General features: G+C 41.0%; 1 protein-coding gene across 2 annotated transcripts in view; it reads left to right on the top strand.

Moving 5' to 3' along the window:
• RYR3 (ryanodine receptor 3) overlaps nt 1–12,407 on the top strand; it is a 510,816-nt gene that overhangs the window by 469,095 nt on the left and 29,314 nt on the right. For both annotated transcript variants that reach the window (XM_049104111.1, XM_025473335.3), the window contains exons 76-85: nt 526–577; nt 1,523–1,579; nt 2,496–2,595; nt 2,755–2,834; nt 4,277–4,353; nt 6,935–7,008; nt 7,254–7,271; nt 7,704–7,784; nt 8,259–8,347; nt 9,310–9,438. In XM_049104111.1, coding sequence (XP_048960068.1) covers nt 526–577; nt 1,523–1,579; nt 2,496–2,595; nt 2,755–2,834; nt 4,277–4,353; nt 6,935–7,008; nt 7,254–7,271; nt 7,704–7,784; nt 8,259–8,347; nt 9,310–9,438 — 757 coding nt within the window. The remainder of the gene's footprint in view (nt 1–525; nt 578–1,522; nt 1,580–2,495; nt 2,596–2,754; nt 2,835–4,276; nt 4,354–6,934; nt 7,009–7,253; nt 7,272–7,703; nt 7,785–8,258; nt 8,348–9,309; nt 9,439–12,407) is intronic.

Raw genomic sequence — 12,407 nt, 5'->3', positions numbered from 1 at the left:
AAGGCAGGCGCTCAACCACTGAACCACCCTGGCATCCCTGGGAGAAGGGGTTTTCTTTCTTTCTTTCTTTCTTTCTTTCTTTCTTTCTTTCTTTCTTTCTTTCTTTCTTTCTTTCTTTCTTTCTTTCTTCTTTCTTTCTTTCTTTCTTCTTTCTTTCTTTCTTTCTTCTTTCTTTCTTTCTTTCTTTCTTTCTTTCTTTTTTTTGTATATATTTTTTATTGGAGTTCGATATGCCAACATATAGCATAACACCCAGTGCTCAGCCCGTCAAGTGCCCCCCTCAGTGCCCGTCACCCAGTCACCCCATCCCCCCCACCTCCCTTTCCACCACCCCTTGTTTGTTTCCCAGAGTCAGGAGTCTCTCATGTTCTGTCACCCTCACTGATATTTCCCACTCATTTTTCTCTTGAGAAAGGGTTTTCTAATGAATTCATTAGTGCATATAACTTAAGATCTCTATGGCTCTTAGTCTTTTCTGCTGGGTCCAAAAAGTAGCCTGCTAAATATGTACTCCATTCTTTCCAGCAAATTGGAAGACGACCCCTTGTACACATCCTATTCCAGCATGATGGCCAAGGTACACCTGAGTTTCTGCCTGTTGTCTCAGTATTCCTGCCTTCACCTTTACCTCTGCAGACACATGGAAATGGTTGTTTTGAACAGCAGCCCACAAGACTCGGTCAGAACATGGGCTCCAGGCACTGCACAGTTCGCGTGCCACGGGGGTGACATTAGCAAGCCATTCTACCATCCTCGTAAGGAAACCTTAAAGCTTTGCAGGAACAGTGGGTCCAGTGGCTTGTTCACATGGGAGTTCCAGGCCAACCACATGGAGTCCAGGCATACACATTATCCTTGCATTTTCAGCCCACACTGAGAGTGCCTCCAAAAGTTCAAACGTATCTGCAGGTGAAGGAAGTTCATCACATTTGGAAACAGGCTTTAGCAACTGGAATGAGATTCAGTGCTCTAGTAGAGGCAGAGGCCATTCTTCCTACATGACAGGGAAGGACGGCCGCCTCTGGAATGCCAAGTGGTAGGGACACTGCTCCTTCTCGAATGGGAACCCTTCATGGAAGGCAGAGAAGGAAAATGTTGGGGTACAGGAGCACCTGTTCCTTTACATGCGGTACCTAGAGTCACATCCTAGGTATCTCCAGTCTTCTTGCCAAATGCCTGGTTTTTGCTTAGAAGGGAACAGCTCCCTGTACTCCTAGCTCCATTTATACCAGAACTCTACTAGGTTAGAAGAGTTCAGGTCTGTGGTTAAACCAGATAGGTTCCTGTTGACTGTGTGAGCTCGGTGCTCCCATCTCTCATCTCTGAACACCTTAGTAACTGCAAAGAAAACGTTTTGAGTAGAATGTTGCCCTGCAGTGGTCACAGTGTTCTTAGTTTCACCAAGGACTGAGGTCCCAACATGCCTGTCAGTTACATGCTGTCCCCTGCCTTTGCACAGCAGGACAGCCTTGTCTATTAGACTCACATTCATTTGTCTCTTTTCCCTGCTCCATGGATCTAGAGTTGTCAGAGCGGGGAGGATGAAGAAGAGGAGGAAGACAAGGAAAAAACATTTGAAGTAAGTTTTTACTAAGATTGAAGATAGGGCCATGCTCCAAAGCCAAAGACAACCAGCATGCCTTCAGAAGTGGGTGCTGACATTGACCATGTGGCTCACCTGCCACATGTATGTGGTGGCAAATACACAGGGCCGCATGCACGAAGCACACCCATTAGATGTGGTTCTACTGCCTGTTTTCCAGCCTAATGAAAGGTATCAGGAAGCCATTCAGTCAGCAAACCCCCCTTATGGGTTTGGGCTTCTGGGAAATTTTGCTCTCTTACCCAATGTAGTAACAGAGACCAGAGAAGGACAAATTCAAACATCCAGAGATGAAAACTCAAAGCAATGGAGACACCAGGATGGTTTTTGCACTACTATTCTGTAAATGTCAGGGACACTGAATCTCCCAAGATAAAGCCATATGAGTTTACTTTTACGCTCTTTATGGACAAAGTATACAACAATAAAAGTAAATTAACATAATTACAGTTCTGGAAGGCCTTAACTTTCTAGTATTCCATATATTGTAGAGTCTCTGTTAATGGTGATCTGAGCATTCTAAATAAGTGGTTGTTTCCTACGTTCAGGCAGATAGGCTTTAGTTGACTCCCAGCAAGCGGAATGACAGAACATTGAAAACAAACACTTAAACCTAGGATCACTTCCTATAATTATGATATTACCGGGGAATGAGCTATGTTTCCTACCAGTGCACAAAAGTGGAAACTTCAACATCAAAACATGAGTGAATTGTGGATGGACAATTTTGGAAAGCAGAGGTAGTGTCTGGAAATAAACTTCAGAAGTCTTCTTTATCCAAAATTACATGTGTTGCCTTCCTTAGACAAGTAAAGATTCTCTCAGCTTACCTTAGCAGGGTAAATTACCTGAGAAGAAACTAATCTTTCCCTACTTGATTTTTTTTTTCCAGGAGAAAGAAATGGAAAAGCAGAAAACTCTCTATCAACAAGCACGGCTGCATGAGCGTGGAGCTGCAGAGATGGTCCTTCAGATGATAAGTGCCAGCAAAGGTGATTCCAAGATTTTGTGGATAGGCCCCTAGGCCCCTGTTGCTGCCACAGATAGCATGCTGTGACACGAAGTCATTATTAAAGAGTCCTGATAAAGCCCCGTAGACGCGATTTACCCTCTGTTTCCTTGGTGACTCAATCGACTCTTCACCGTGGCAGGTGAGATGAGCCCCATGGTGGTTGAGACTCTGAAGCTGGGGATCGCCATTCTGAATGGTGGCAACGCTGGTGTACAACAGGTACTGGGGACTCGTAGTGGGTGGTGCAGACTTCTCAGGGTATTGCCATTTCGACAGCCCTCATGTTTTGGGGAAGAGGTGTCAGCTCTGCTACAGAGAGGGCCACTCAGCATCACCTTTGCTGGTGTTTGTCCTCTGTGGCCAGTTATATCAGAATAGCTGGGAACATAGATAAAACCAGAGCTAAGAGCTGACAGATAAATGTGTGCTTGGTAAAGAGGGTTTACCCAGGGTTCAAAGCAAAAAAACACTTAAGTTTTTCATCATCAGAGATTTTTTGGACAGTTTCTAAGCCTTAGATTTGTATTTTAATCATTTTACATGTTAGCTGCCTCGCCATGAGCAAGGAGCCCCGTTGGTTAATGGAGTGCCTAACCCCACACATCTGTTGTTTGTTCATTCATTTGCTTATTCGTTCGGTCATAGTTTTATGATTGCTGACTATCCACTAAGTCAGGCTCTGTTCTGGGATGGAGGGTGTAGCAGTAAATTCTGTAGCTCAAAACCCCTGCCACTATGCATGCAGTGAGACAACACACAGCAGCATAGTGTGGGGCTCCGGGAACATGGAATCCATTCAGCAGTCTGAATCTAAACTGGCTGCAAGATGCAGGAATATTCTAGTGTTTCCAGGGCACTCCAGGCTCTGGCTGAAAACATCTGTGTGTACAGGAAAGTGACATTTCAAAGATTCTTGGCATTTGTGAGGATTATATCACAGAGCCTGTGAGAATCTCCAAATTTATAACTATCATTATCACATATCATTTGTCCCAGCCTTTAATTCATCCCAAACAAATTTCTCACAAAAGAACTACCATTTTCTGAGACACCTTTTACTTTCTGTTCCCTACCATGACCACCAGGTCCTTGTAGGACCTTTTTTTTTTTTTTTTAACATTTTTATGATGTCAGACAAAGTCCCTGCCTTCTCAGTAACAAAAGAACAGAGAAAACAAAGTCTGATTATGAAAGATACTCTCTGCTAAGCTTGTGACTGGCTGAGCTCCTTGTTCCAGTGCACCAAAGTCAGCACCAGTTCTTCAGACTGGACTTCAGCACCATTTTACTAGATCTGTGTCCTGGTGCTTGGTTCCAAATGGGAGAAACTTCAAACAGTAAATCTATGAATGTCAATGATCTACTGTACTACCCTAGAAGAAATACCAGTGGACCTCTATAAAATAAAATATTCCAAAAAATACATAAATAAAATAGAATATCCACCTGAGGAGATTCTGGTTCCAGAAGAGGGTGGGGCTCAGGCACACGGAAGGTTTAAATCCACAGGTGATTCTAATGCATATCCAAGTTTACAGACCACCACCCTGGATATGAATCCATGTGACTAGGACTTGACATGTCTCCATTAAAATTGGGAGGGTCAGTGCTTGTGGCATAATTTACATTGATTTTCCTTTTAAAATGTGTCTCCCTTATAGAAAATGCTAGATTACCTAAAGGAGAAAAAGGATGCTGGATTCTTTCAAAGCCTGTCTGGTCTTATGCAGTCTTGCAGGTAAATATGGGAAAACCACCTATAGGATTTTTTTTCCTCTTTAGAAGAAAGTGGAATGGGGTGGAAGGGGGGAACTACAAAATAAGCTTATCATTCATGGAATTGTTGAGGAAGGACTTACCTGCTTTAGAAAGCTAAGAGGATGGGTATGATGGTATTACCTCCTTTTTTTGGCATGTTGTTTTCCTCAGAGCTGAGCTCCTAAAATATATGCTCATAAAAGTCAAACCAGAAAAGAATGGAAAGAAGAAGACTACCTCATTATGACTCGAGGCCATGTTTTCATTAGACCCGTTAGACACTTTGTTAATTGTTATCCTTAACAGTTCTTTGGGCCAAAATAAGTATTTGGTTGGTACAGATTTTGACACATCCATTTCAACAGAAGTGCATCCTAACATGGGAACATTTTCTCATAGCCTAAAAAACAAAACATTAAACTTTCCACTTTTATTATCATGTGTGCAAGCCTCCCCTCATGGCTGACCCCCTGACAGATGAACAGTCCATAACCAGAAGTTGTAAGGTTACCATGCTCACTCATTTTGGAAACAAGCCAGCAATCTAAGTGTCAGCTTATTCTCTAAGATTCATATGTATTTTGAATAGTCGGTAACTTGTTCTGAAAGAAATCGGTTATAATTATCTAGCTAATTTGCCTCTAATATTCTTAAAAATAGGGCATTAGGTTTTCCACTTAAAAATTTGCAGGATAGACATACTTTGTTTTGATGGACTTCATAATTTTGCTAACCTTATTTGATGGAGTAATATTGTATGTACCCCAAGGTTACCAGGAGCGTATTTGAGCTGCAATAGAATCCCTTACTCTGGGCTCCATTCTCCCCGCACCAACAACAATTTGTTTATTACCTCTCTCAGGAAAAGAAAATGTAATATTGCTAGGCCTGACTCACAGAGGGTAAAATAGTCCATTTGGACTCAGAATGGCAAAACTCAAGTCAGTTCACTTCCATATTGCCCATGAAATTCTCAATTAAATTTCTGAGTGTTCCCTTAATCTGTAATACTTCATATTACTAAACTCATTTATAATGATGGCTTAGAGGGACGGGTGACATACCTTTAGAGGCCAAGTGAGAACTAACAAGTTTTAAGATATTTTAAGGATTTTTGTTGATTATGAAAATAATACAGATTAGAAAACTATTGAAACATTAGAGAAATAAAAACATCTGAAATGAGTGCTTTGGGAGGGAGTAAGGGTCAGAAATGTCTGTTCCACAGATAGTCTCCTGAATCAGAACTGCTGCTTTGAAGCAGCTCTGTCCAAATGTCCTGTACCTCTGCTATCTTCCCTTGACAGCAAAGCTAAAATAGAAGAATGGTTTTGGGTTATTGAGAGAACCTTTTTACAGCAGGATCTGGGGAAAACCAACAGTATGGCAATAGGAATTTTCACTGTTTTCTCTTTAAACTTTTTTTAAGACTTTCTTTATTCATGAAAGACAGAGAGAGAGGCAGAGACATAGGCAGAGGGAGAAGCAGACCCCTCACAGGGAGCCCAATGGTGGGACTCGATCCCAGGACCCCAGGATCACGACATGACCCAAAGGCAGACGCTCAACCGCTGAGCCCCCCAGGCGTCCCTCTCTTTAGAATTTAAGTTGCAGAAAATATGTGGCTCCCTAATAGGAAAAAGAAATGCTGTTTTTTTTCCATAACGTCTTTCCAATCCAATGATCATTCCCTTTGCCCAGTGGTAAAGGGAATACAGAGTTTCACGGAATCTTAATGGATTCAGCCATAAGCTGCCCTAACAGCTGCATTTTTGTGAGACTTTATGTCATGTTCTATGAAGCCTTTGAGATTGGAGAAAGTGAGTCTGTTAGAGAAATGGAATGAGCCCCAACCTGAAATAATAGGCTTATCCATTTTCCTCATTATCAAGATCTCTGGTTGTACCAGGGGCTCCTGGCTAAGTAGGATTTGGTGGTGGCCGTGACTGGAAAATTTGGAGGAAGTGGGGACCAAAAAAAGAAGGCTAACTTGTTACAGATTCAGAAATACCTAGGGACACCATTGCCTCCAGAAGGCTTAATCATAGCTCTTGTGGGCTTCTGAGTGACACAGGAATTCTAAAAGGATGTGGCCCTTTGAAATCTGAAATTTGTAGCCCTTTCATCAGTATTCATGTAAACAGTAAAAACTATAATTCCTTCTAAGTCGCAGAGAAAATAGGTTTAAAAAAAGGTGGGAGGTGAAAATTAGTGCAGTTTAAACTTTCTTTTGGGAAATCTTCAAAACAGATTATTCCTTCTTTATTTGGGACATCTTTCTAAATCACCGTGCAGAAGAAAGGACTCAAGTTCGACAAACAAGGACAGTCTTAAGTTTTTCTGAGCCCTCCGCATGCATGCCTGTGAGCTCTAGCAGCCTTGGACAGCACTCCTGACACAAATGCAGGGAACTACTAGACTTTCAACCGCCCTGTATAGTGTTAGCACCTTTATTATAACACAAGGACAAGATATTCTCAGTCAATAGGTATAGTGACATTAGAAATCCATTTTCTTGGCATGCATAGGCCTGAACCTTGTTTTCTCTGGTCTCTTGCAAGTGTCCTTGATTTGAATGCCTTTGAGAGGCAGAATAAAGCTGAAGGCCTGGGGATGGTTACTGAGGAAGGAACACGTAAGTCACTAACACATGTGAAGGCTGTTCTCTTCCTGATTACCATAATTAACTCTTCCTGGTTAGAGCCCCTGCTCGGTGCCTCTTAATTTGCAAGGACTTGCTCAATTTCAGCAAAATAGTCCCATTAGTAGCTTTGATAAAGGCTGGATGTGTTCACCATGTCAGCCTTGACTAAAAACAGTTTATTGTGGTTTTTATGGGTTTTCTTACTTTGCATTCTTCTGTTTTTCTCTTATCACCAGTCATTGTTCGAGAGCGTGGTAAGTTTGAGTTTCTGACCAGAGTTGTCTATGTGTGTGTGAGTGAGTCCTAAGGGACTTATTTAATTGCCGCAGCACAGGCACATTTTTTAGGTTTGGTAGTTGCATGTGAAGCTTAACTCAGCAGTTTGATGCCTAATTAAAGAAATGCCTTCTCTCTGTAAAGCATGGATTATGGACCATGAGCCACTACTGCCATTAGCCAAGCTGTTTTCCTTACAAATGCATCCGGAGGCTCGATATTTTAGCTTTGTTGGTCATTATGTTCTGTAGCCTCAGTTTCAGGCCAATCAGCTTTTTCCTCACTCACTGAAAGTTCCCTTTCTGAACAGTTCTGACAATAAGCCCTTTGTCATTTTTACAGTCGTTTGCCTTGGAAAGTGTTCTGGGTTGAGAAGCCAAACAAATGCTCACCAATACTCTGTTTTCAAGGTGAAAAAGTACTCCAGAATGATGAGTTTACACGAGACCTCTTTAGATTCCTGCAGTTACTTTGTGAAGGACATAACAGTGGTAAGTGGAACAGATTGATTTTTCAAAGGAAAACAACATTCAGGTGCCAAATTATGATTCAGCTCAGGATGCCACATTTAATTCAACCAGCTGCTAACTCAAAGACAACAGTTAATCTATTCCTCAATAAAAAAAAAAATTTTTTTTAACTCTATGGAAAAAGAACTTGAACTTCAGGGCTGATGTTATTTAGTGCCACCCAGGCTAAGTTGCTGCAAGAATCTTCAGATGGTGAATGTAAATACCCACCCCTTTCTGTCAAGTCCCTCGGGGCTCATTAAGTCCACTTTCTGGCATCACCAGGATGAGCGGGCTCAGGGCAGAGCTCTGTCCTACAGGACCTGCCAGGACCCGAACAGGGTGCTCTTGTAAGGCTTTTCATATAGTAGATCTCTCCTGAGTTTAGCCAAGAGGGCTTGCTCAGCTCCCTAGGCATGATAAGAACAGGCTTTGACTCAGCCCTGGTGTTCTTAGACTTTCAGAACTTCCTACGGACTCAGATGGGCAATACCACCACTGTAAACGTCATCATCAGTACCGTGGACTACCTCCTACGTCTACAGGTCAGTGGGTCTCAGACGATGGCATGGCTTACATACATTTCCAGAAGCTATAGACAGTTGCAAGGGATCAAGGGAGGCCCAGAATACAGTCGAGCCCCAATAAGAAAGGTGTTATAATCTATGTCCACATACTTATGGGAAGTCAAATGCCTAAAGATGTGTATTTGAAGACTGAAATGGGGGAGTGGTTAAATATCAAATCATCTAGTATAAAATGCTGGTTTACCTCAGTTTTGCCAATGAAAACCTCCCATCAGTGCCCAAGAGCTATGTTACATGAATGAAAACAGATTTTTCACCAGGAAAAAGAAGTCCAGAAGGTGGTAGGAGCAAAATGAGTCTACAAGTTCTTAGTACTTGAGAAGCCTCTCAGTTTAACTGTTGGAAGGAAAATCCAAATGATACCAGGAAAATCTACATAAAACATAAAAAAAAGATACTCTCTTCTCTCTGCTAACTGTTCATCCGGGTTCTGCCACTTACCAGTTATAACCTGGACCAAATCTATTTAACCTCCCTGTGTTCTGATTCCCTCATCTGTCGAATGGATAGCGCCTCATAGGGTGGTAGTAAAGATGCAGAGATTTAACATATGCAATGAGTAAGAACGCCACCTGGCCTTTGACAGTGTGAGGTAGCTGTTGTGTTGCTACTCTTATGCCAATTATTTGGATGAGTAGCATTATTACCTTTAATATATATTTTTCATTGTGAATAAGTTGTCCTGCATCATAGTCACCCATGTCCAGCTGAACACCATCCTCTCTCCTGTCGTTCCTTCTTAAAGAAGCATATCCACTTAAAGATGGTAAGGATTAGATATCTCTGTGCTTTATCCTATGTTTCTGTCATAACAAAGAGGTCATAGACGTGTAGGATTCTCTTGTACTCTTCCTGAACATTGGGTTTAGCTTCACTGACTGAAGTTTAAGAAATACTAAACTCTACTTGTTTGTTCTTAGGAGTCAATCAGTGATTTCTACTGGTATTATTCAGGGAAGGACATCATTGATGAATCTGGACAGCACAATTTTTCCAAAGCTCTGGCAGTCACGAAGCAGATTTTCAATTCTCTTACAGAATACATCCAGGTATGTGCTACAGAGTAGATGCTTGAAAACAGAACATTTTTAACATTCCCATATTATATATCACCCTAGAATATTTGGACACATAAATATGAATTGTACATCCAGCCCTAGCACTAACAATATTTATCTACAAATAGGAACCAAGCATATTAAGAGTACTTACTACACACTATGAGAAGCTGTAGTTTATGGTCCTGTAACCAATTCATAGCATTGTCACACTCTGTTTGCATTTATCTAGTTACATTTTCCTTTCCCTTCTAGATTGAAAATTTTTTGTGGGCAGAATTTCAGTCTAAAATTCTTCCATTTCTAGCACTTGCAATATATCATAGGTATTCAGTATGCATGGGGAGTAGAGTGGAGAAATAATTGATAGAATGAAGGAATAAAGGGATAAATGATGTTATCTTGAGTCTCAAGATTAGGAATTTATAAGATCCTATAATTTGTCAGAAATTAACTCTATGGAAAAGGTAACTGGAGCAGCACATAAACTATTTCCAGTTGAATATTTAGATCTTGCGGCATTCTTTCTCAGTTTACAATAGTCTCTGGTCATTGCCTAAGGTGCTCTAATGATTGTGAAAAGGAATAGAGCATGTACTCAGGCATAATTTGCTATGAAATCAGTAGCCCTATCACAGTCCTCTGGGGTATAGTATGAGATTTTTAAAAACCATCTAATGAGCCAACTGGCACACTCCAATCATATTTACTTATTAAACACAAAACTAAGACTATCAACTTGAAGGGAGAGAACAATCCTTGTTTTACTGGATCCTAAGAACGTAGAGAGAGAACCATAGAAACAGGTGACTAATCTGAAGTGTCACAGAATGTGAAATACCTGTGAAGGTCATTGAACAGATTTGACAAGCATTTGATTTGCGCCCTGTGGAAGCCATCCTAATCTTCAGAATTTCCCTTGGAGCACTTAACCCAAAAGTAAAAAAGCAGCTTATTTTTGGTAAATGTGAGTTTCTTGCAACAACTGGCTTTGTTCTAAAAAGGATCTAGAGGATTCCAGGGATCAGACACCAAATGTACATGAACAGTGATTTTTTTAAAAAATATTTATTTATTTGAGAAAGAGCACAAGCAGGGGTGGGGGCAGAGGCAGAGGGAGAAGCAGACTCCCTGCTGAGCAGGGAGCCCCAACATGTGGCTCAATCCTGGGACCCTGAGATCATGACCTGAGCTGAAGGCAGATGCTAACTGACTGAGCCACCCAGGCACCCCTCAAACAGTGATTTTTTTAAACAAGCATACATGGTTTAGGGAGGCAGGTAATACTTCTCATGATGCTCGCTTCCCTGGGAATTTTGCCAAGCCTTTTCTAGAACTTGAGATGGTATCCATGTTCTTTTGGAAATTTCGTATTGAAGAGTGATTTGGAGATGAGTTAAAGGGTAGAAACAAATAAAAGGAAGAGCTAAGAACAGAATGTGACAGGAATCTAACGGTATAAAAAATATACAAAACAGTCTCACCTAAGGGGTGGGGAATAAAGTGCTGACCTCAGAAATCTTGGGAATGAATATAGACGGTAAGACCAAAGGCAAAAGGAACTGTGCATAAGCACTTCAATTGCTAAAGTTTTTCCCATGGGGATACATGTTACTGAGTCTGCAACTGTTCTACACATATAATGGACATGAGCAGTTACTAATGGCAGGAGCCAGGTTTCTCACTGTTGAATGGTTACAGACAAGCAAGAGGTAGCTAGATAGTCCAGGTAGAAATGCATTAGAAACACATTAGAATTAGGATAAGAATTAGGACGCTAAACTCATGTTTGACTTGATATTGATGCAGATACTCACATATGGAAACATTTCTAGATATATTGTATACACATGGGTCAGTATAACACACACATATCCACTGCTGTGTCAGCTGAGAGTGCCTAAAAGTAATGATATCACAGTAGCAACAAGCACAGCTAGTACCAGATCTTGGTTTCTAATACCATTCCAATGAGAGAACAAGGCTTCTTAGAGAAAGGACTGGTCCTAGTGCTGGGGCAGGAAATACATAAGGATGATCCTGGAGAATCCTATAGTGCAAGGAAATGCAGGCAGAGGGGAGGAGCGTGCAGGGAGGGAAAGATAATGGGCATATGTCCAAGGGACACAGGGGCCAACTGAAAGAGCCCCCTGGGGGCCAAAACTGGAAAAAATTGAGTGACAAAATAGAGTAGTGATGGATTATAACCCAAAGCATAAAATGAATATATGGATTCCATATTAATGTAAATAAATGATTAAACATACAAGAAAGAATAGACAAATCTCCCATGTAGAAGAATTCCAAATGATTTCTTTTTTTTTAAATGTTGATTCAATGTGTAAAAATAGGAAAAGTTATTAACATGGAAAATGAAAATTGGTAATGAAGTCATCCCTCTATGTTTGGCTTTCTGAAAAGATATAGATGATATTAAACATAAAGTTGAGGTTAATGATAAGAAAATCGCAAGGTAGTTGAACATTAGGAATATTCACTTTTTTTGCTTGATTAGATAGCCATGGGATCATAGCATTTCATGTGTAGTTTCACCTGAAAACACTAGGGCCTGCTTTTCATACTGTGGAAGCCTAGAGTTCCTTGGAACCCTTCTTAGACCAAGGTGGAGGTGAGAGTGGGCAGGAGTGCCCTTCTGTCCTGCTGAACCAGAGCATTTGACTCTCAAAGAATGTTCTTCATTGTGGTATTTTATTTAAAGAATGTATTCTGAAGCTAAAAGAATCGATCTCTGAAAAATCACTGCACTGCCAAATTCTGGTGGTCCTTCCTAGTTAAAGTTTCCTACGATGGGGGGGCAAGAAGTAATACCCTGGGAAAATAGTGAGCCACAAAATAATAGGTGACTTTCGGAAGGAGCTATCTGCTAATATAAGCAAGTGTCCTGTATGCTTACAAGGGCAAGATTCAGAGCAGCTTATGATGTTTCAGTAAAATAAGGA

This window comes from Canis lupus, chromosome 30, assembly GCF_003254725.2.
Source record: "Canis lupus dingo isolate Sandy chromosome 30, ASM325472v2, whole genome shotgun sequence".
Taxonomy (NCBI): domain Eukaryota; kingdom Metazoa; phylum Chordata; class Mammalia; order Carnivora; family Canidae; genus Canis; species Canis lupus.
This window is presented reverse-complemented; position numbering and strand designations above follow the sequence as displayed.